This window comes from Helicoverpa zea, chromosome 11, assembly GCF_022581195.2.
Source record: "Helicoverpa zea isolate HzStark_Cry1AcR chromosome 11, ilHelZeax1.1, whole genome shotgun sequence".
In the NCBI taxonomy this organism is placed as follows: domain Eukaryota; kingdom Metazoa; phylum Arthropoda; class Insecta; order Lepidoptera; family Noctuidae; genus Helicoverpa; species Helicoverpa zea.
The window spans coordinates 6,034,740-6,060,010 of NC_061462.1; the positions used below are offsets into that span (position 1 = coordinate 6,034,740).

At 35.3% G+C, this 25,271-nt stretch overlaps 2 protein-coding genes and 1 non-coding gene across 4 annotated transcripts; all 3 read left to right on the forward strand.

Moving 5' to 3' along the window:
• Positions 1-2,745: 2,745 nt before the first annotated feature.
• Positions 2,746-6,237, forward strand: LOC124634388. The gene is made up of 8 exons (XM_047169956.1): positions 2,746-2,882; positions 3,243-3,422; positions 4,384-4,448; positions 4,527-4,922; positions 5,040-5,118; positions 5,194-5,339; positions 5,411-5,566; positions 5,930-6,237. The coding sequence occupies exons 2-8, from the start codon at positions 3,269-3,271 to the stop codon at positions 6,146-6,148; spliced, it is 1,215 nt and encodes a 404-aa protein (XP_047025912.1). The 5' UTR covers positions 2,746-2,882; positions 3,243-3,268; the 3' UTR covers positions 6,149-6,237.
• Positions 6,238-6,583: 346 nt separating this feature from the next.
• On the forward strand, positions 6,584-10,681 carry LOC124634389 (myosin light chain 1). Of its 2 annotated transcripts, none has more exons than XM_047169957.1 (7): positions 6,584-6,712; positions 7,059-7,086; positions 8,386-8,543; positions 8,786-8,936; positions 9,392-9,478; positions 9,945-10,007; positions 10,331-10,681. In XM_047169957.1, exons 1-6 carry the CDS (start codon positions 6,710-6,712, stop codon positions 9,968-9,970), a joined length of 453 nt encoding a protein of 150 aa, XP_047025913.1. In that variant the 5' UTR covers positions 6,584-6,709; the 3' UTR covers positions 9,971-10,007; positions 10,331-10,681. The 2 variants fall into 2 exon arrangements, with proteins under 2 accessions (XP_047025913.1, XP_047025914.1); XM_047169958.1 differs by lacking the exon at positions 6,584-6,712 and adding an exon at positions 6,908-6,925.
• A 4,914-nt stretch (positions 10,682-15,595) lies between these two features.
• Trnae-uuc lies at positions 15,596-15,667 on the forward strand. The gene has a single exon. It is a non-coding gene; the product is annotated as a tRNA-Glu (tRNA).
• Positions 15,668-25,271: the final 9,604 nt, after the last annotated feature.

A 25,271-nucleotide genomic window follows, 5' to 3' on the forward strand; every position in this document is an offset into this window, starting at 1 on the left:
ACTTAACAAAATAAAGTGAGCAATGACTATCGTTTTAGCAACCCTCATACATGTAGGTAATTTATATGAAATGTCCCCAAATAAAATGGTAAACATAAAGACATTGAATTAACAAGATTGGCATAGATATCAAAGTTCACTTTGCGGCAGGCAATTTACTTTATAAATAGAGACGGTCAGGGAGCGCCGGCACTATATAACAGTACCCATTTTGTAGATTGTTTCCGTTAGTTGTGTCCACATACATTGTCATTGTTTTATGCAGCCATCAGATTTTATAGCCAATTAGCCGATGTTAGTTTCGTTTATAGGGAAAAACTCATAAATTACCTAGTGAGGATTAAAATAAAATAAATTTCATTTCGTCATCATTTTAATAAATCTGAAAATTGAAACATGAGTAGGCAAAGTGAGTTGTGTTTTAATGGACCTTAAATAGGTAATAGAATAGGTTCCTACTCCGATAAAAATCAAGATTTTCCTACAGTTGCAAATATTTGAATTCCGAATTCTTCGTACTGCTTCAGCTGGGTTTCAGCCTTTTCATTGTACATTATGATAAAGGGAATAAACATTTATTTCAAGATGTAGCTTGCTTAGGAACCTCAAAAGCCACTGCTACTTCTATTAAATCATGAAGGTAACAGTCTACCTACAGTTATCCCAGTAAGGTCTTTGGTCTGCAGATAATTATTAAAACAGGCGTAGTTTAGTAGTAATGAGTGACACTTACTTAGTACACTTCTCAATTTTCATCAAGCGTGTCATGCGCGACTTGTTACTCCATTTGCATCAATCACAGTGCGCATTATTATATAATTGGCACAGGTATTTTATCTCGTTCGCGAGAGTGAGTCAAATGTTCTGTTCATCATAATATTTTATCCAATTTGACAATTCTGCACCCCTTCTCTGATTTGGATAGAAAATCTTGGCTGTATCCTAATTTGTATGCTTTGCGGGCACTGGTATCCTTTCACCAGTATTTTCTTCTACATATAGTCTTAATGTTGGCAGTACTTAGCGTTATATGGCAAAGCATAATGCTATATCAAGGTGATATACTAATTTGTCTGTATGGGTAATGCAAAAAGGCTGCCTAGAATTCAACAGTTCTTTCCATAGGAGCATGTTCATATCCGTAAATACTGCAAATGTCGTTCAACCAAAGATCGTTTTGTAAAGTCGCTGTGCCTGTGATATAAGAAAACACCTATTATTTTAAAATTCACGGATCTATGTATTATTCGTAACATTCCATACGACTCTATTTATTACCGCCCACATTCAGTAAAAATAATGTAAAGATATCACCTGCATTACGTCATTGCATGTTAAATGAATCACGTATGGAGTATATTTATTTTGTGCAATATCTTGCTCCGAAATGTATGGACTGGAGGTCTGTGATTTAAATAAACGTTTGTCAAAAGTACCAGTGTATTGTTGTCGCATAGACTGTGCAAAAGCTTTTGAGATGTTAATAAAGCTAGGTACTAATTCTGTAACAATAGCTCTATTTATTTCGTGCCAATCGTTAACAAGAAGCTAAGTAACGATGACGTCATGTTTACTTGTAACAATCGTCTATATTGTCTTCGCCCTATAGAATTTCACATTTTTTCGCACACCTTGTGACACACCTCCATTTCCATCTTTATTTATGGGCCAACTCGTTAGTAGGTCATTAATTTTTTTGTTTGTCTTTAAGACTAAACGTGATTTATGACTTAAAACTAAATATTTTTTTGTCGTAAAATTACTAATTTTCTCGTTGATAACGGATACTCTATTCTGTGATACAATATGATTTCACGAAACTTCGACAAAAATAGAACGAGGTTGAAGTTTTCAAATATATGCAACATACTATAGCTATTGGCTGGGCGTTACCGAAATAGCGACGTTGTGTTTTGAATGGAAAACTGCTTTTTACGTAGGTATTTGAGGAACTTATTCGTGGAAGACTTTAAAATTATTGATACTGATATAAGAAGTTTATCATAGAGGTATTTTGTATGAGAAGAGTAATAAGTTTATGTCGAAATATTTTAATTTGAAAAACTAAAATATATTTTTTTCCTTTTCCTCTTAAATTTTTTAGTTGATATTGATTTGAAACAGTGCCATTTAGTGTAGTCCAATAGAAATCACGATAAATGCAATAGCATATCTTAGTAGAGAGCTAAGACATTTCAGATGCCTATATATATAGACTATAGTCCAATTATATAGGTACCTACCCTAAAACTGCATTTATTTTATCTTGTTGCAACAATATCTACGTATCTTGAACATTTCAAAATGTTAATGTTTTACTGTATTCTTAATTTAACTACGTAGTTAGATGCAGATATTTAAATATTTCTAGACCTGCTCTGGGAAACGAGGTAATGTTGCACTTTCTAGAACGACTGCTACATTTTATATATACAATTGTAAACAAAATACAAACATAATTACCCTATCTACGTATGAAAATGCACCTTTTGAATTTATTTTCCACCATACCTATGAATCAAAAAGTAAACCTTATACTTTTTACTGATGAAGTAATCGTTTTGGAGTAGGTTGCTAATGATTGCTGGCTGGAAAGTGAAATAATAAAAAAAAAAACAATGTCATTCAAAACCGTCAAGATGATAAACAAGGAAGGTGTGTTCTTGGATTTAGAATTATTATTTATGTTTATAGATATTTATTTTTAGATACTTAAAGCTACGATTATTACAATTACAAGTAAAACTATTACTGAAATTTGTTGTATACAGTCGACGGCGAGCAAGGCCGCGACCCGCGAGTTGCCGCCTTGTTGGCAGTCCATCTTGTCAGCCAGGTTTTGGATGAAGCTTTTGTTATAGCAAACAGTGCTACTGAAACGGGTAAAAAGTTTATTATTACTGATATGTAAAAGTAAACGTTATATATTACTTAGCACGATATATATTTTCCTTCAGCAGTAAATGCAATAACGTGGTAAAAGGGCTTCTATCTCAGCAGCAATTCTAAATGTAGTAAGATCTGAAGATAATCTAGAATCTAGATCTTTGAAATTAATAGTCATTCAGTCTCTCTACAAATACATTCCTTGTAGAATGTAGTAGGTAACCTACTTAGCCTACCTAATTGTGAATGAACAAATTAAGATCCTATAAATCAAAAACGTTCCTCTCTGGGTACAATTTGGTTAGATGAGTATGAAAAGAGGTGAATTAAATTAGCTTCAATTTTGACCAGCACAGGTGGTCAGCATTGGCGCTATCAGGCAATGTTGAAAAAAATTGAAAGTGATAAACAATGCGACGCTGATGATGAAGATACATCGTTCGAGGCGTCAAAGGGCGACAGTGACATCGTGAATGAAAATAAGATAGAGCATGCTGCCAATGTAGTTGCTACATCGACGCCGGAAAAAGTTACAGGTAATTTTACTCAGGTAACATTTCAGATGCCTGCCAAATTATTTTAAGTGGCTGAAACAATGCTACTGATAATATAATATTTAACAGTCTTAAGAGTTTTGTTTTATATATTGACTTTAACAAAAACCATGATCACACAACCATGATTTACACAACTTGATAGATGAATTTAGTATTTTATATCAAAGGAGAGGACGGTACTCTTATATGTGTAGGAAATTCGACCCATCTTAAAGGCCTATTTATATTAAGTAGAAAGGACCATGGGCAAAAATGTATGAAGCCTGGGCTCACCCACCAACAGAGATGAGACCACTTTGAATATACTTGTAAAGCACTAAATATAAAGATTTAAACTCATTTTTGCGAAGAATCCATGGGGTTATTTTGCTATAAATATTTTTCTCCGACCATAAATAAACTAATATTCTGCAAAAAGTACTGCTGTTATGGCAGTGTAGGTTTTGTTATTGAACACCTTTAACTAGTTTTAATTCCAGGTTTAATGTATACATAAAAAATGAAACAGCTGCTAACAGTTAAAATTATTTTTGTTAACATTTCAATCAATATCAATAATAATGTCGTCTAAATATCCTGCCGGTGGATTAAATTGTGAGTGCCTGCCTCACCCTAGATACCATATTATTGAAATGATATGAGCACAACTTCCTACTGAGCGTCTACCTGTTAGACACGAGTAGTAATACTGAGCGATGGCATCTCGACCCATTTCGTTTCTGTTAACCAGAATGTATACCTACGTAATATGTAAACCTATTTAGGTGCATATCTTTTTTTTGCCATGGAATTGAAGGTAGTGCCCATAGTAACAATTTTAGTACAAACAAAAACCTTCACAACGGCATATGCTATAAACTCTGTTGGACAATGAGCCCAATTTGACCCATGGTCCTTTAGCGAGTAATTAGATGTTCTACTAAAAGAGAATATATTTCAGATGAATTACAAAAAAATAGGCCAGAGTCTAGTTTGATTGGTCAAGGAGACGAAGAACTTGATATTGTAAGTTTGTCTAACAACATTTTTTCGAGAACCGTATTACTTAATTCTTTTTTCTCTAAATGGATCGACTATTTGTAGCGTCAGAACGAGTTAACCAAATCAACATCGATGTTTATCAATCATCTTTTTGACATGAGTGATGTTGAAAGGGTTGTAATATGCGACGAGACCGAAATTGTGCATAGTACTGCTGAGCCCAGTGAACTTCTTACTGAAGCAATGAATAAAATAATGGAGTCTTATGTAAACACTGCGTTGGCTATGACAATAGAACAGCCATTGCAATCGATAGCTGGTGCATTGCCGGTAGAAAGATCTTCGAGTCCGGAGCAATCGGACTACTCATTTTTGACAGACGCTTATGCCGAGGATATTGACAGAGATATAGCGTTTTACATACGAGATGATGGTGCTGGTGATACCGATAGAAACTTTGCAGCGTCTCATCTGGTTCCTGCTGTACAAATAAGAGAGGTGTTTTTTTCACTTTTATAGCTTTTAATACATTAATGATTTTGCGACAATTATTTTATCTACCTAGTTACTTTTAGTAGAATAAATATTATAACATAAGTTTTCAAACATTTTTAGCTTACTGATGAAATACCAGAAAAATTGGTGGAGAGCAATGATGTCGCTCGATATGAAAATGCTTACTTAACTTTAAATCGTGAGTAATATTATTGTGTATGGAACAAATATTATTTTCATCAGGTATTTATTTAGGTACGTTTTCTCGAATTAGGTGACTATGACCAAAATTCAGAAGATGAAGTTGACCCAATTTTAGAGGATCCAAAAGGTATGACTCTACAAGAAGTGGAGTTAATGACTGCCAATACATCCGATGAAAACTTATCAAATCGTCAAGAGGAAGAACCAGAAACTTGTGTAAGTAATTTAAGATTTATTTCAGAATATTTCTTCAAGTAAATACTTTATGTAATATTTGCTACTTGCAGCCAAAAATGAAGGAGTTAGCAGCAACGTCAGCGATTTCTGCAGCGGCAAGCGGATCAAAAAAAAGTTCATTGGTCAGTAGGTGTCGCTCTCAAGGCGCCAGACTTCTGGCTTGTATCCGAGGATGGTGGCGACGTAGGACACCTGGGAAACGCAAGGTGCGAGAATAACTGCTACTGTCTCTTGATGAGTCACCAGATTAAAGCTATCTCACGACATGACTACTTAACGATGCGTGAGATGTTTTGTCACAGTTAATGATTATAAAAATAAAGCACACCAACTTTTCGTTTGATCTCGAATAAACTCAAACTATTGCATGCGTTACTCATTGCATAGAATTTGTAGCTTCTTTATATGTTGCCGCTCAAACCTAATCCTGTAGTCAACCAAGGGTCGAGTATGATCCTATTTTGTGATCATTAAAGTACTTAATGATTGATTTTGAAACATTTTGAACATAATTCAATATTATTATTGTTTTTAACAAATTGAAATAAGATTCAATTGTATCTTTTAAGGAAAATCGTATTCCGTTTGCTGCACGCGGATTATGTCCCTTATCTCCGGACGCAAGGCGTCGAGCTGCCAGTCTTTTGGATCAACGCCTCCTGAGGTCCCCCTCACCGACTCGTGCAGTTGTATGGAAGTTCAATACAGTGAACGAAGCCCTCGTTCAATCTTCTCGATGGAAGGAATATACTTTTGACGTAAAACCTGACGAATGCGGCGAGTACTAATTTTCCAAAAATCTGTGTGTGATCAGACAAATTCCGTATGTTGTAATCTTGTTTCGTTTATCTCGTATGAATAAAGGTTTAAGTGACCATCTGTATCTTTCATTGAGTTTTCCGCCATGATCTATGCATATCGCCTGTGTACGCAATCGGGAATAACATAACTTATTTCCTACATCAAGACAAACAGTTCATTTCGAACATATTCTGAACACCTTCATTCTGCAGAGCGTATAACTGTGGCGATCCGATCGAAATAGTTTAGCATAAATGTAGATTTACCATTACAATTGGCGTTACCACGTATCCACACATAGGGCAGGTGGAAAATCTTTTCGTCTCTCTTACACCAGTAGGCGTTGTATGTGTTCGAAGACGCTATGGATACGGACCGAGTCCGCCGAAAATAGAACGGTCGCGGATTCCTGGGCTAAATCTCAAATATCCAGACGGGTGCGCCATCTAAGCCAGTTAAAACAGTCCCGCGAAAAGTTACCGAGCCCCACTTCTTGTCTGAACGTCTGCCAGTGAAGACCGGGAGGGAACCAACTAACACCACACAAAATGGTGAGTCACTGACGGCAGTGAAAATGTGGAACGGTGTTAAGTGAGAAAATGGACTGTTAGCTTAGCAAGTGATAAATACGTAAAAGTAAATACGTTTTTTCCTCGTGCAAGTTATTCCGCAGACCGGATGCTCGCGAGCGACTCGGATATCATCACTTCATCATCCGCAATAATATAAAATAGTGTTGTGCATATAACCAGTGAAAGAAGATGGTATCGTATAATCCGAATGCTTCTACACAAACCGAGCTGCAAAGCTGTGAATACACACCAACTAATACAACTACACTATGCATGGCACCTGTTACATACAAGGATTTAACGAAATATTTTTGGTAATTTTCAGAGCGACCTCAGCAAGAACGACGTTGAAAGTAAGTACTTTTGAAATCTTTATATTTTACCAGTTAATGACTAAGAAACTCTAACTTAGGCAAATTACTAAAGGAAATGTATTTGGATGTTGTTTTAAATTGTAGGGACATCTAACTTTGATAACAAGACTAAATAAAATTGTATTTTTGTAAGTACAAACTTAAATGTCATCGAATGCCATGTTATGTGTCAGCATGTCTTAACATAATAAACGTTTAGTAACGGGACATTACATAAATGAAACGAGAGCGAGGAACATAACATCTAAGATTAGCATCGTTTCTCATAAAAGGTGCGCGTTACTAAGAGATGCCGGGCGGCAGCGCCAGTGGCACGGCCATGCTGCGCGCGCGCTGCGTTCCAAAATTAAACTATTGCGTCACGTGATCCCGAATCGCCGCCCGCCCAAACAGAGAAACTCCACTCAGATTTCACTGCAACGTGCTACGTATGTTTTAGCGTGGGAATCAAAGTATACGTATATGTAGATGTAGGTACATTTTATGCAACGGATATCTGTCACTTCATTTACATTTGCAACGATAAATCAGCTGTCATTATCAAGGTCGGTAAATGATCTTGAGTCAGCTGATCCTTATGCACTTTACGCATGCGCCGAGTAATGAAGATCAATCCAATAAATCTTTGAGAGAATTTACTAAAATTCGTTGAATAATTTGAGTTGAATAATTTTAATGAAATATGACCTAGATCATTTAGAAGTTTAATTGAATTTTGCATTCAACAATTAATATTAATAAATAAATATTTTAATTCATATTAAAGTACATTTTCAATTAAAATTTTGGCAATGGAACCTTCAGTCGGTTTAATTTAGGGTACAGTTTCAATCGGGTTATAATTAGAATGTAACTCAGGAGTTCACACCGAATATATTGAAACGTATCGTGGAAAGTATTATTCTTAGCGAAGAATGTCCGCCTACGCCCTGTTCCGTACCTGATTTATACTGAGCGTTATTTCGAGAACTTTCGTGAATATTAAATTAAATATTTCAATTTCAATTTAAGAAATTTAAACTAAAGTAAACAATGATAAAGTTTATCTCGAACACGAGAAGTTTGGAATTGCGATCAAGAATGGAGTATTTAATATTTAATGCAATTTAACAAATCTACATAGTAGCTGAGCCTGGTTTCGAGACTTTTCTAACAATATCTTAGTAATACCAACTTAATACAATACGAAAACAACGTAATATTCTTAATATAAAATTTAAGAGCTTCGGTTAAGGATTTTTGTTGACAACATTCAGCATGAATGCATTTGTTTCGCAGGGGCATCCTTCGCCTTCTCCATCTACGACTTCGATGGCTCCGGCAAGGTCGACGCCTTCAACCTCGGAGACATCCTGAGGGCACTTAACTCCAACCCCACATTGGCCACCATCGAGAAGCTCGGTGGTACCAAGAAGAAGGGCGAGAAGCAGCTCACTGTAAGTAGCAATACTGTCATATAGCTAACCGTAATATAGGGGAATCAAAAAAATGTGACTGTTCTTTTGCACAATAGAAAAACGTTCATAGGAAATGGCAAAGTAACCACCTTTTCTGAAACAAATTTGATGAAAGCGAGTGAGTTAAATGATGTTCTACATCCAAAAATATCATCTTTCTTTGATATCGGAGATACAAAAATTATGAGTTGCTGATGACAAAACTGTTGTTGTATTTTCAGCTTGACGAGTTCCTTCCCATCTACAGCCAAGCAAAGAAAGACAAAGACCAGGGTCAGTACGAGGACTTCTTGGAATGTCTGAAACTGTACGACAAGAACGAGAACGGTCTGATGCTTGGCGCCGAGCTTACACACACTCTCCTTGCGTTAGGTAAGAATAATCTAGAAGAATTATACCTGCTTCGTAGGTAACGAAGCAGGTATAATTCCTTCCACGGTTCATTTCAATCTAGAGACAAATCTGCTGTTTTGATAAAGTCTGTTTTAAATGAGTCATTGTTGTTCTTACATCCGCTGATTACAGTACGTTGTTGTTTATTTCGATCAGCCAAGCTATTTTTATTTTTTGTGAGGCTTCAACTCGACATGTCAATAAGATAAATTGGCATCGACTTCATTTCCAGTTGGACGTGAACTGAAATCACTTGGCTAGAAGCCATTATGATCGTCGTTTCGAAACGATGTTTTTTTGTAACATAGCTAATTTAGATTTTCGGTTTCTATGTAACCTATATGTTTAGGAGTAAAGGAGAATAGGAAATAGTAAACGTTAAAATGCTAGTGTTGATAGAGTATTTTGATATTTTTGCTTATCATTGTCATTAGGTGAGAAACTGGAAGATAACGAAGTCGCTGAAGTCACAAAGGACTGCATGGACCCTGAAGATGACGATGGCATGATCCCCTATGCACGTGAGTATCAAATATTTTAAAGCTGTGTAAAATATTAAAATGTTTACGTTTTAGAAGTATATGATCATGGTATTGTTTTCTGTAGAAGTCATGTAGGTACATGATTATCATGAATTAGTTAATTCGAATTAGTTAATTTGTGTTACATTATCTTGAAGGTTTTGGAATGTTACCAAAGTATTTACCTACCTACCTACCAACATATGTATCTTATGTTTACGGGCTCCTGAAATTGCGTAGATACTCCAAGTTCCTTAGTTAAGGATTTTAAATACTGCATGATTATGACCACCAAAGTAGTATTTCCTAAAAGAATGACATCACAAAATTACCCATGTCGAAACATTATCTGTAAAAGGAATGAAAAGTATCAGTGCCCCTTTGTCATTTGTCAACCCAAGTGTATGAAGCATGAGGGTCCTGGTCTTGTGTGTGTTCCCCTGTCTTACCGATTTTACATTTACAGCATTCCTGAAGAAGGTGATGGCGTAGAGGCACCACATCTCGTCATATCTTTAGTTATAAGATCGTAAGTTCGCCGACGTACACAAGTTAGCTATCGCTCTGCTCTGTTTCTTCTAACTACATATTTGTCTAATATTTAAAAGCTTTATTATAATTTTACAGCTCTACTATATTTCTATTGTTGTTACTTTTGTTACTATCGTTTTATTGCTTGACATTCTATTTAATCTACTTATAGTTCTTTCTTAGGACATAACCAGTGTCTAGAGTTCTATAAATCTTGACATCATTTTTCAACATGTCACCATGTAACTCATTTATTTGCAAATAACAAGTTTAACAACTTTCTTGTATGATTTTCTAATGCGTTTCTAATTATATTTTCAGCGTTCCTCCGAAAAATGTGCGATGGATGGCAGGGACCTAAGCCTAAGGGGGCGGCGGCGGCGGCACCGGAGGGCGAAGAAGCACCCGCGGAGGGCTAAATAGATCGCGCTTGCGCCGGCGTCTGCTCGGCGGACGTCGGCCGGCGCGCACAGTCGCCGCGCCGCCGTCGCCCGCCGCGCGCCGCCCACGCCCACACCTTTGGTGACATCGACACCCCGTATACGCCATCTTAGATACGGACTACCCCCTTTTTTATACGAATACAACATCTATGCACTATCGTTTTGTACAACTTTCTACCTATGACTGTACATACTAAAGTAAGATTAAATTAAACATACTGTAAACACACGTTGTACGTGTTTTTAAATTTATTATTATTTATTAAGTACGTTTATAATGACAAAAATACAAAAAACCGTAAATAATTTTATAATAAACTATTAAAAGTTCAGTTTGGTGTTATCTTCAATTAGTTCATTGTATTGTTTGTTGTAGTCAAAAACAAATTCAAAATAGATGAGACTTTGACGAATATTAACTTCAACTATTCAAACATTTGAAGATTTCAGCTGTAATTTTATTATATCAACTGATTTTGGATATTTAAAACAATTTATAGAAATATTATTGTTAAATTGATATATAATTTTAAACCCCTATCCTTGTCGCAAGACCAAAGTCAAATCAACAAAAAAAAATTTAACGGGTCATTTTTCAATTACTGAATATCAAAGATACAGGATTCCCTATAGGTTTTATCTAAAAGTGTTTATCCCAAACTACAGCATGTGGAGTTCATGCGGTTCTACTACCACTTCATACCTACTTGAATTTTCTTGACATAATGCTCCAATATTTTTCGAACGAGCTGCAGGAAACTAGGATCTGAACATTTGGTGTTTCGAACGAATGTACGAGTGGATCCAGTCATTGATCATTATTAAGATTATGTCTATAGCGAATGAAAAACGATAGCAGCACAATTGCTAATAAGTACCTACCTCTTAAAATAATGGATGGAGAATAGAATAAATAAAAATTGAACTGAATACAGGACTTGTAAGTATTAAGTATTAAATACTAGCTCTTTTCCTCCAGTTTCATTCATGTTCCGGGAGAACATCTTCCCGCACACGGACAAAATTTGGCCTGTCGCTAGGGGATGGTCTAGCTTGCCAATAGTGAAAGAATTTTTGAAATCTGTGCAATAGTTACGGGGTCTTTAACAAAATAAAAATGTTTCCTCTTTATTATATTAGTCAGCACCAGATAGGCTATATAGACCAGACCAGTCAGCACCAGATAGGATAGAAATAAATATTTACATCGTCATCCTGAATATTTACATCAAGTTATGATTGACGAAAAAGGAATCTGGCCAAAGAGTCAGTAATGCTAGATGATAGAAGATGCTAGTTGTTTTCTGAACCTATGTTATCAGGGCCCTGAGAAAAAAATAATCGAGAATTTTATCTAAGTATCAAATTCATGTCGTTGGGTTCAACCAGTTTAGGCTGATATTAAATTATAAGAAAAGGCTATATTCACAATTATGAAAAAAATAATAATTAATAGTTTAAAAAATGTTAGCAAAACAACGCTTTTTATAAATGAACGTGCAAAACCATAATCTATCATGAAGTTCCAATTCTTCCAATTCTTACGACTTCCTACATAATCTGATCAGTTCCACAGTTCAGTTTCATATAATACTATTATCATCAGAACTACATACAGCTGCCAATTTTCATAAAGCTATCTATGGAAGCCTTAAATTCAAGTACATAGTTACCTACATACAAGTCCAGCTAACAAAATAAAAGTGTGTTAATTAGCATTCACAAAACTGATAGATTTGTACGGAATACTGCCAAATGGAGAATAGATTTATCCATAAATGTCCTACGTGTCAAGGGTCTCTTAGAAATGTTTAACAGACAAAGCTAAATCTAAACTAAGTTACGTACAAATCTACGAAATAATGAGAATACTGTCCTTGCGTACCTAAATATTGTTTTATCGGTAGAACAAAGACTGTTTGATGATCTTTTAATTTAAACGAAATAAAAAATCACAAGTGTACCTACCTTCTAATCAAATTTTACATAAGTATAGGTACTTCATTTAACCTTACCATAAAAAAAATATTCAATAGAGATTTATATGCCTTTGTTCTTCACCGGTACCCTTTTGAAATCAGGGGCACCCATTGGCTTTGTTTGCCAAAAAACTCCCTCACACTAGCAACTGGCGCCAGAGAAAATGGCGCGGAAAACGTTTTCCCGGCATCAATACAAGCGTTCGGCTATTATCGGTTGGCATTCGGGTACATTCGGCGATCGCAGAGCGCGAAGCTGTAATATGGTGTGACCAGCTTGAATACTACTACCAGTATTTAAGGTAAGATAATAGACAATAGTTAAATAGTATGGTAAGTAAGGATAATATTTTGCTAAAAGAATTACAAAATATCTAACTGAAATTCGCAAAATAAATGTTTATGACAGACAAGTATAATTAAGTGATTCGAGTTTATAGAAACAAATAGACGATGACATCATAGATAGCATTAATAACATAGACAATCAAAAGATTCGAACTTGTTGAGATCGTTGTTCGGGGAGTTTAGTTTGTTGAATATGGCAGCCCCGCTCTGGGCTTAAGGTCCCCAGCGCTACAAAGTAAGGTAGTGCGTTCAGTGTTTATCTCGTTAGCGAGCGAGTCCCGCGCTCCGTGCCTTCGCTGTATTTACGTTGTGTGTGTGACTGATTGCTCAGTGATAACGTGACGAGAGTGCCGGTGTACACATCTTATCAAGTAAGCAATACTACTTTTATTTATGAAAACAAAATATTTTTTAAAGAAAATATCATGTGGAAACATTGCCAAAAACTTTTGAAGTTGGCGAAAATATAGTGTCTGCTCTATTTAATGTAATATGTAAATATATGTTTGCTTGAGAGACATTATTGCTATTCACGTGAAGTGATTACCGGCTATTATTTTAAACCCAGGGGACTGTTTACACACCTATCCCCTCGTCACTCAGACAGCCATTTATCACTGTACATTGTACTGAGGATATACTTTAGCACATTATGTGTATACCTATGTGTAGATTACACAAAGTATTTTGCACCTTTTATCGCACACATAATTAACAGAGATATGGAAACCGGTTGCCTTATATCTTTTCATTACATTGAAAATGTTCATTAATTTATTACCCATACCTGCATTTTTTGCCCTATTAAAAGTTACAAGGACTTATGTAAATTCATTTAAATGAGACAATAATGGGTATACCTACCTAAACTTATTGGGATGACAAAAAGTATCTCATGTGAATTCTTGCGCACATATTCGTGGCACGCATGTTGAGTAACACAAATTAGGGCTTTGATAACGGATGCAATAATAGTGCACAACGTCCTATATTAACTCATCTCAGATAACGTACTTCTAAAACATATTTTCATAAACCCTTGTATAAAATTACAGGTGTCGAGGCAGAAGTCACAATGGCCGACGTCAAAGAAAACGTAGATGCTGGCAGCAAGCTGGCGGACAAGCATAACACAGGTAACAAATGAAACATTTTTCAACGTTCCATTCCTAAAGTAGGATGTGAAGTTCCGCGGAGACAATGGAACACTCACAGAAAGGAACTTGAAACGAGATGAAGGAATTCAACCACTCCGTCTGCCTTTTATTCTGTACACGACGAGCCATTTCAAAAGAGTCTCCATGAATTGGTACGAGTACCACTGATTCCTGACGGGACCTTCCAGTCAAACAACTCTCGCTTGCCCCCTTTTCAATTGTTGGGGCCCGAATCCCATCAAAATAGCGACGGCATTGACTATTTGTTAAGTGTAATTCTCGCATCCCCTTATAAAAATAATTCATAATAAAAATAATAACAATTTGAATAGGTAATTTTTCAATGGCATACATAGGTAGGGTGTTTTATGGGCATTGCTATTGACCGAGTAGTATCGGGTATTGACCGACGAGACACTTTGTTTTCTTGCGATTTTAAATCTACTTAAACGAATCTAAACTAAAACTGATATTCAAGATAAATTATAAGATGCTGCACTGAAATTAGGTTTACAAGTGGAATACCTATTGATAAAATGTTGTCGCATAGTAAAGCTAATAGGTACAATTAGCAGCGAAAGACTTCCAGATCTTTCGAAATGTAACATGTAGGTAAACGACTTCGCAGCCTCTGCTTTTAACACAGCAAGATGATAAATGGTCGCTTAAGTAATCCGTGCTAAGTTTTTTAGGAGACAAATTAACATCCACTAATTTGATGAGCAAATAAATATAGGTAGGTACTTATTTAAAACTTTAAACGAATTGTATTCAAAATGTAATTTGGTACGTGCTTACCCGTCATTATTTGTCTATCATAATTAATTTTTATGTCTATTCATAATTGAGCTTTGACGAGGGAAGCACAATATGACATCAACGTCCTAATCAATTTAAAAACATTTTACAAAGCTAAAAACTAACTATAGAAGTCGGTGGTTGGGTCATAAACGAAATCAACACAATTTTTGATCGACTTTAAGAATACGGTTGTAGGATCTTTGGTATTAAAACAAATGTATTTTTGAATAAGTACTAGGTATAGCACATACATAATTAAGGTAAAAAAACATCAATTTACTTATACGTGGTAGGAACCACAAACAGCCAGCAAAGTCCTAAAGGTAGTTGGTAAAAGTATCTAAGTGGAGTTAGTTTATACATTAACAATCAATTAGGCTTTCTATTGTAATGTACCCGACTTGCAATTGTTAAGTGCGTATTGTTGCTGTTTCTAGAAGCCATTCTATGTATCGTTTGTATTGTATTACTTAGTTGTATCTAACAGAACATTTGAGCGAAAGCAATTTTCAAGAATCTATGAAACCTAACCGAAATAATCCATGGTGGATCGTCGGGTTGGCCTATTACTAAATCAATAGAAGTAATTAACATGAATTACACAGCAGATTAATCATTCCCTTCAAGACATCTGAATGATACACAGATCCATTTAATGATTCTATAAATGTATCTAGATAATTGCGCAGGAAGTCTCCGTGACTTTGAACAATGAACTAATCATGTTTTTATTAGGATTAAAAATAATAAATAATTTGGCTATTTGGTAAATTCTATAACCGGTTCAATAAATTGTGATATGAATCAGCCATATTTAAAGTGCGATAGCTGATTCGTAATTTCACTTAGTTTTCCAGCTCCCGTATGGTCTAGTGGCTAGGATACCTGGCTTTCACCCAGGAGGCTCGGGTTCGATTCCCGGTACGGGAAATATTATTTTAGTCTTTTTAGTGCAATTTAATCAGCAACAAAGGGTAATTTTGAGATATCATTATTATGTCATCATACAATACACTTCTAAATATAGATAGTCAATTCGTCAAGGTTATAGATATCATATTTTAATACTTTGTTATTGCATGACAGTTAACACCCAATATTAAATTTTTTACTGGTATGAATTTTATATTAAATCATTTACAACAGTTGGGTATACTATTTCACACCTAGGTGGAACACTAGTGTATAGTCGTCCAAGTAGAATATTTCAGGCAAGATTTCATCCAGAAGCACACCTACTTGCATTTTGAGATAGGAAGCAACAAATTGGTGGTCATAAGCCTGTAAATTAGTGTCCTCATCCCGTTGACAATAATCACATATTACGTAGGCGACAGCATATCAACGTCAATCCACTTTCTTAGACGCGATCATCCACATACCAACGTTATTGCAAGAACTACCAACTATATATAATTATCGTTATTACGAATCGTCCTAGTTTACGACAAAATTGTGATTTATTGATACTACAGTCATACGGTAGGACGTATTATGATCGGCGCTGCCCTTACGCACAATCGGGCTTTGACTTGCATTTATTATCATAATGACAAAGTGCGTCCATAGATTCTAATTTATTGGCGATTCATATGACATATTTATTTATGAAGATTTATAGTCTTATGCTGAATGTATGTAGATACATACGTGAGGATCAGTAAAGCAAAAATGCATAATTCGGATTAGTTATCGCATGTATTCACTTTATTTTTATCACACCTATCATAATGGATCGCTCCTTTCCTTTAAATCTTATCGAAAGATAATTTTAGGTTTATGTTAATTCTGGTGTGCTTGCTCACGTAATTCATTTTTTTACATTTGATTTACATAAACATGCCTAGTAATGGTGTATGCATTTGTGATAGTTACTGAATCATTTGCTGCATGAACCTGTACAAACACAATAGAAGTATGGAGACGATCTGAGAACCTTGTCATTTGGGATGCCTTTAAAAATATTGCGAAAAGGGTCGCCAGTGTTTTTTTCGTACTTACGTTTAGGTTCGGCAAACAGATTCGGCACGTTGACCGCTGCCCAGAGTCACTACAAATAGATCAGGTGTAGGTGGCATTTCTAAGAATACTTACAATAAATTGACACACGTATGGATCCCCTTGATGCAGTGCACGGGGCCTTGACTTCATTTATCCAGAGCTCCCATTATTTAATTTAGCTGTTTCTTATTGGACCTCTGTTTTGAAGAACAAAATTCTTAGGAATGTGGCTTTGACTTTTGACTTTATTCATTTACATCGAGATTCTAAGCAGCTGAATAGAAAACCCTGAACTACTTAGACCTTAGTCTTCATTTATCGTTTAAAATTTTCTACGAAGTAATGACTAACCTAATTGGTCCTTCGTTCAGTGTAGAAGTATGGTTAGTACTGATTGTAATAGTTGACAGTCACGGTAATTGTGTATGGGGTTTGGTCGGGGTGTGAAGGGCGTAATGACGCTTCCTAGAAGAATTCACTTCGTGCCTGATACCAGCCGCGCCTAGGTCTCATGTCGTGCTATACCAGTAATCACTGAATTTTAATTAGCTAGATTTACAAGCCATTTTGTTATTAGTACTTTCTTTAATTCTTTATTTTATGCAGCGACGCGACGTTTGCAGTGGCATTGGCCCCATGGCTTTTTAACCCATTTAAATTCTGTTTGAACTTACCTAACCCATTTACCCTTATAGTTCGGCCATTCAGAGAATGCGTTCCTGACACGTCGCGATTGAACTGACGACGTAACTTTGCAATGGCGTTGCAGTTACGATAAAAATATTTTTGCTGGTTGTTTACCGTTTTAACAATTGAGGAGCATTAAAACAACATTATTATATCAATAATCAATGAATGTAGTTACGTCGTCAGTTCAATCGCGACGTGTCAGGAACGCATTCTCTGAATGGCCGAACTATAACACTATTAACTGCAAAATAACAATTGCACAAAATATGTGTCTCTGCTAAATTCGTCTACTGTGGTATTATTACAAAGTAAAAAAATAAAATAACCATTTAATTTTCTTTTTCGCTAGTCTTCTGTTCTCTTAAGTGATGAACAATGATTTGCAGTTTCATGCGAGTATATTGGCCAATTTGATTAATGAGCTTGATGGCTTGTACACAATCGGTCGTACACAATTCGATGATGTTTTGATATTTTTCAAAATAATGGTATAGTTTTTTCTTTCAAGCAAAATGTCTGATATTTTACATTTATAAAAGTTCCATTGTTAGGATTTTAAATGGACATTAGTGAAGGTAATGACTTTGTGGAATGTTAAACTTTCTTCTTGTTGATACGTGAAAGAAATTAATTAAACGCGTTTTATAAACAAAAGGTCTTTAACACGGTAACTGGCCCTAAAATTATAATTAGTTACTTGTTCCCGTGTTTTTTCCCATGAAGCTTCCCATAGGTTTTGGACAACAATTTGTCTATATGAGAGCGCTTCGTATACGTACAAACTCTAGCCTCAATAATAGTTTGTAAATATCTGGTATATTGTGCGAATTAAATAACTATTCAGTTTATCGGAATAATGTAATGATCTCATAATGTTAGTGTTTGCTGATTGATTAGATATGAGTGTGTTTCAAGCCTAGGTTTTATCTAGCATAGCATTCTTGAATAACTATGTACCTATTAGGTATACTAGTTGAGTGACTAAGTATACATTGTTAATGGGTATTGTTTTTATATTCAATTTCTTCACTGCTTTGATGTAGGTTACATAAAATTCTAGTCACAATATAAATGCAGTTATTGTATCTAACGCAGCTCACTGATTAAATCAGTGTAGGCTTGGACAGGGCGCCGTCTATTGTGTTAAGTAATGCCATAAATACAATTAAACTCACTTACTCTCGTTAGTGTGATAATGCAGTGTCTTTGCCCTCAAGCGGCAAGCGCAAGACTTATTGTATTATGCTGAGCTCACAACCATTGTCTTTGGGAACCTGGCCCGAGAGTTCACCAGGGCGTTGCAACTCATTCATAAATGATAAATTATTGTAAACAATGGATTGTGCAAACATCTAAATATATTTTTGCTTTAACAACTTTATTGTTGGACATACAAAAGATGTATTTATTGCCATGTCGTAGCCATATCGTAGAATTGACCACTTCATGAAAAGCTTGAGCATTTCATGAAATGGTTGCGTTTCATGAAATGTTCATGTTAATTTGACCAGATCGTTAAATCGTCAACATTTCTCAATTTTGTCATCCACGTCTGGCCGTATGGTATAATAGGGTATCCATAAAATATTTAATATAAATCCACAATATTTTGGGTCGACCCATTGGAGTGTAATTTCATAGATGTGATGCGCTCACATCTTAGGCTGTTACATTACCTAGGGTATTATGATTTTAAGTAGGTATGTACTTAGTTCAAAATAAGTTTTGTAATGAAACAATGTTCTAGATATTTCATAGCCGTGCGCTGTCCGCAACTAATGACGCGGCGGTAGTTAAGTGAACAATTAGGTCAAATGTAGGCAAATGTCTATCGCCTAATAAACAACGGGGAATTTTGTACCATGTAAGTCTTTCATACATAGTTGAGATAGGAATTATGGTATTTTAATTCAGTACATTAATATTTACCATACGGCTTATTTAGTTTGATAACGTTTAGTTATTACCCTACGGGTTGTCAGCCACGAGTCGATCAGGAAAAGTTATTTCCTCATTCTAATGTCCCATATCCGTAGCTTCAAAGGATCTTCATGTGTGGGGAAAACGAATTATATTTTTGAGACTTTTATTTTAGGATCGAATCTCTCCAAGTCGTTATGAGATTTTGAAAACTACTCTTGTAAACGTAGATAAGTATAACATTATTTTCGTAAACTCAATCAAAGGACCATAAAAAATAATGAACAGAATTATTTTTACATAACAAAAAAAATGTTTTCGTTAAAATAAGGCGGGGCTCAGGCGCGGCGGGATCTCATCCTGAAACTTTACTCAATGTCGCTGATTAATGAACTGTGAACCGAACAATAGCGTCTTGGAAGGTACACCACTAACTTTCTGAACAGCTACATGATACATCCTCTCAAGTTTCTATTTAAACTCTTTCAAAGGATATCAGCATCATTGTGATATTTTGTACCCCAAACTAAATTTTAAGTGGTTTCATTTAATAGAAAATGAACTTTGAAATAGGGCTTTTACGATGTCAGATTTATGAGAGAGCTTTTAAAGGGACAGAGGAACTGCGGGTGGCGCATGAATGCATTTAGAAATGATTTAACAGTCCTTTTTAACATCGCGATCAATTGAGCATAATTTAATAAATCTATCGTTGTTTAGTCTTACAAATCTGTTTAGTAATGCACGGTTGCACTTTAAAGGGTACACAGTGAGTTATGGAAGAACGGTCCTATAGTTGGCATTAGCATCGTTCGCCCATCAATAACTATTATCCCATGAACCTATGGCATCAGTTATAGTTAAGCTAGAATTAAAAGCTGACAACCGTAGGAGATTAGCTAATGCGTGTTCCAACATCAGTGGACAATTACATTTAGTCGATCTTGCTGCGTGATTGGTAAATTGCCGGATGGGTTCGGCGCAAACGCATCGCGTCATTTCCCACCTACTGGTTACAACTAACTCACGCTCTTTCCGTAAGGAAGCTTTGAAATATTTTCTTTTAAAATTCAAATTATAGTTCTAAAGCACAAAGGACAAAAATAAACACAGATTGGTATTTTAGTTAATTCAGCATGACGTTATCTGAACACAATTTAAATTGCTCGAATCGGTTTGGTAGTATTTTACCAATCTTTATTTGGAATTAAGGATAAACAACATTTGTTTCAGCCTGAATCGGTTTTAAATGAAGGTAGTTAATGTCGCCCACTGAGCAAATTTTAACCATTACGTCAATATAATTGTAACGATTAGTACAATTTAGTCGCGACATTGCGTGCGATTCGCCAATTAGGTGAACCACCAATTAAAGCTGGTCTACAAAAATAAATTACTTAATGTTACTTAAACTTCTTGTGCCATTGCATTCGCTCCTTATTTATTCTTTTATTGGGTCAGAATGTTTTTATAATGTTTTTGTATGCGAAGCCAGTCATCCAATAAAAACGTCCATGTATATAGGTACTACGCTTTGAAGACTTCTTTAGCTCTTAAAATAAGATGAAATCATAATCATAATAAACAAATCAATAGGTAATCTTCACAGCACTGGTTTGGTAATGATAATTGAGATGTACACAGGACAGTGATATGTAAATACAGATACAGAAGCGAAGCCAGAGATTTGGCCCCGGACAGTGTCGCGAACGGCGCGTGAGGTCGCATACAAATTAGCGTAGCGGTGCGCACGCGCTCGTTTCGTACATAACACTACACTACGGGTATTCAATTACACTGTTAGTATAGATTCTATAGTATAGAACATTACACTATGTTTTTATGCATATCAGCAAGGACGAAACGAAAATACTAGGAAATATATTGGATGGGTAGCTATTAGTTACAGTCACCTGTGCACTCAATTTGTAAAGTACTTATAGAAATGGCTATGTAATCTCAAGGATCTCGTAAAAGACTAGGTAATACATTTAAAGCTAAAACTATGGAGTGTACAAAATATACAGATTTTTTAATACGGACTGTAAATTAGGTAAGGCTTTGTTTACGACCCCACACATAGAGCTATCTATACCCAGTTAATAAATTATAAACCCTAATCATAAATCTCCTATACCAAACAAAACACGAGATTATAGTAACAATCTTTAGAGCATCTTTACGTAAGAAGAACAGCTACAAAGACCTAAATCCTAAATAGATAAGATAATGATCTTAGCCAACAAAACGACACCGTTCTGAAGGTGTGTGCACCGATGACCCATAACTTGACGTGTCTAGTAAATATTTCTAGTGGTGATGTAAGAAACCGCACTAGCGAGAATTTAATTATTACGACATTTGAAGGTTGCGATGACTGTTTTCAACTGAGATTATTTTTGCATATCGACACGATCTCTAAATTGAGCTGTGTATTTGTATCTCTAAATTGAGCTGTGTATTTGTTTCTCTATTTTTGGCGTGTATGTCCCATTCAGGGACAATATTAATGTACCTAATTTTCCGATATCGGTCAAATGTCGTTGGCAGTTCCTTTATATTATTTCCCCTGTGGCTCGTATTGTTTAGATACATATAGAGTAGCTAATAGTGATATTATAGCAAGAAACGTTCATTGTTGACATACTTTTTATTGCCATTGTTAGAGTTTCTTTGAAACATTGTATTGTAGTATCTACTAGTTCTTAGTTGGATAATGTGTAGCTTTTTATACTTATGTGTGTTTATTACGTGGAAATAATCCATTTGTAGTTTCTTTGAAAGAGATCTTGTAAGAAACCATCATGGACAAACACAGAAATGATAGACTCCCTTATAATGATACAGTCGACTCTCGTTAATTCGAAACTCGAGGGACTCTTAAAATATTACGAATTATCGAGGTTTTGAAATATTAAATGGTTCGAAATTTGTGAGAGAAAATAAATAAAACTTGGAATTACTAAGTATTGATCAATTATTATTTGTTAACTGCTATTTTATAACAATGTCAAAAGTTTAAAGACACATTTGTGTGCATACATGTATTCATAATGTAATTAATCTTTCGAAACAGCTCCGTCATACTGCTTCAAGAAAAGGTTGCTGCTACTCAGACTGCTCTCTGACTCCTGACTTAGAATCTTTCCGCCTCATTCTCTCTGCAACTTTGAATTCTCGAGTGTTGGACGACTAAGAATTCGAATTAACGCGTCGTTTTGTTATAAAGCAATGCTATTTTCGTTCGAATTACTAAGTGCATAAAAATGTATTGATTTAGTTCGAAATATAAAGAGATTTTGTAGGGAACTTGTGGTAACTTTGAATTAACGAGAGGTTGGAAATATCGCAGGTTTGAATTAACAAGAGTCGACTGTATTTGTTTTAAGAATCTCAGAAATGAGATACTTAAGTACCCCGGAGTAATACTAAATTGCACGCGAAAAATACAACAAAAGTTTCAATATACTTATTAGGGTTTGTTGTAACAGATGCCTTGGATCTAGGGTTGATACGCATAGGTGGGTACCTATATACATAATTCGAATCGGTATCTATTATCTATCGAATTTAAATTGGTTGTTGGACTAATCAGTTCAGTTTCACCTTTATATCGCAACACTTAGGAATTAACAAAAAACAGATGAAATGAATAAAAATAATCAATTAAAAAACCTTTATTTTAAACATGCTAACCCTACTTAGGTCACGCTACGTCAGCTTAAATATCTTGTCTACGGTCTATGCAAATGTGTCTGGAACTTTAAATGTGTTTATTAAGTTAGAGGGCGGTTAAATATAAAGACCATCATAAAAACTGGGTCATTTCTAAAGTAACAATTTTATTAAAAAACAGGTGACAAACCACAAATATGTAAAACTCATCCCTCAGTTTAAGGTTTTAGTTTATCCCTGGATCATTTAATTTGTCACTAAATGGAGTCTATTACCTACTCTACCCCGTACGCGAATATATATTTACCTATTTGTAATCTGCAAGCCTGTAAGCTATATAGTATCGTTACTTTCAGTGTTTGTCCAAAGAGTGTAGTGTCAGTCAGAGCTTAACACTAACTAGAAAATTATACCAACATACCTGTTAAATTCTATACTAAATCGTCTAATATTACAGTTTTGTACAATTAAGTATCAAAAGTCATGCTAAGTTATTAGTTTCAATAATAACGAATATTTTGCGGTATTTGTATACGGATTTGACTTTTAAAGATTTTCAATTTATACTAACTTACGGTATTATAGGTTTGTTGTTCACTATTTAAAAAACAAAATCATGTAAGGTATATTTTTGATTAAAATAATAATGATATTCCTGCTTGTATTAGAAGTGGGCGTTTAATGACCACATCATTTGTTTGTTAATCGATTGTTAAATTAGAGTTATCAGAGTCACAATAAGATTTAATTTAAAGCAAAAAATAATCACAAATTGAACTAGCATTTTAAATTAAATCTGCGGTGATGGCGTAATATTCTCATCTCGCTAGTATCCATGTGATAGGTAGGCGAAGCTGTGTGTGGTCTAATCAATAGAGCAGAAAGCTAGTTTATCACAAAAAGGCTTGTTTGAGCTGGCTTCTGTTCAAGCACGAAAAACGTCGTTATCTGACAATGTAAGAACACAGACTGAGACTTCTTGTTCCTAGGCGTGGGAGCTTGATTAATTGGTAAAATAAATATGTGTAGGTACGAGAACAGAGCCAATACGAAAAGTTTGGGCACTTAGAATGAATACATTAATTCATGACCAAATCCGTGATCTGCGAGCGTCATAAGTATCGACTTGATTTGCGTATTAGTTACAGTTGATTAAGTACTATCGTTCTTTATTCTATTCATGTGGCAAAAATTATACAAGTCTATAGGAATAATAATACCCTTCCTCCTAAGTACCTAATCATGTTAGTTGTCCTGACACACATAATAACCAGTGATTTGATTTTAGTCAAATCTAGATAGTTTTGAATTCTTCTACAGAGTTTTCCTCTTATCTTTGTGTCACCGATTTGTCCAAGCGATAGAAAGGCCTTTCCATCTAGAACTCAAACCTATCTTTAGGATGATAGCCGTAGGGATTTCATCCAACCATTTTCTTTCGCCTCGCCCATATTACACCCTTTTCAGGCAATTGCCTTTAGACACGGTTGCGTCCGGAATTTTAACGCACGCGTATTGACCAACCATGCGAGAAATTTGTGACCACAAAAAGGCCGAGTCCTAAGTATTTCATGTGTGTAGTTTCAGCCTCAAATTGTAATTTATATTCTACGTCTAAAATTGAACGCAACATCATGCGATACCAAGTTCCTTATTCCTATTCAGGACGCCATATAAGGACTTATCCTTCTCTATAAAAAGAAAATTATGGCATATATTCATCTCTATTTTTCCTAATGTGTTAATAAGCATAAACAGGCACTATAAAACCAAGGAAATACAGTAATTTTATAATGTCTTTGAGGCAAGCAATTTTATTAATATCCAAGCGCGTCATACTATCAGACGTACCTAGTGTAGGTACCTATTAAAGTCAAGGTGTAAGGTCGTCTTCAGACTACACTCGACTGCACTCCACGAGGACTTCAAAGAACACTTCGGACTAATCCGACACCAAGACCGTGTGTACAGCTTTCTCATTAGCATCCCTCGTACTCGTGTCTCGTGCATTTCTTAATTAAACTTTACACACCCTTTGATTTGAGACTTATACCACGTTTAGGTACACAATAGGTGCACATGACAATGATATTATGTTCATGTCAAAACTTTAATGAGGTTAAACCATGGTTAAACCTTATTCATTATTTCTACAATCATCCAAGACGCTCATTTTAAAAAGCATAATTTTCCCATTATATTAGTAGTAGGATCTCGTAGAACTATTATCCTCGTGAACTGAGTTCAG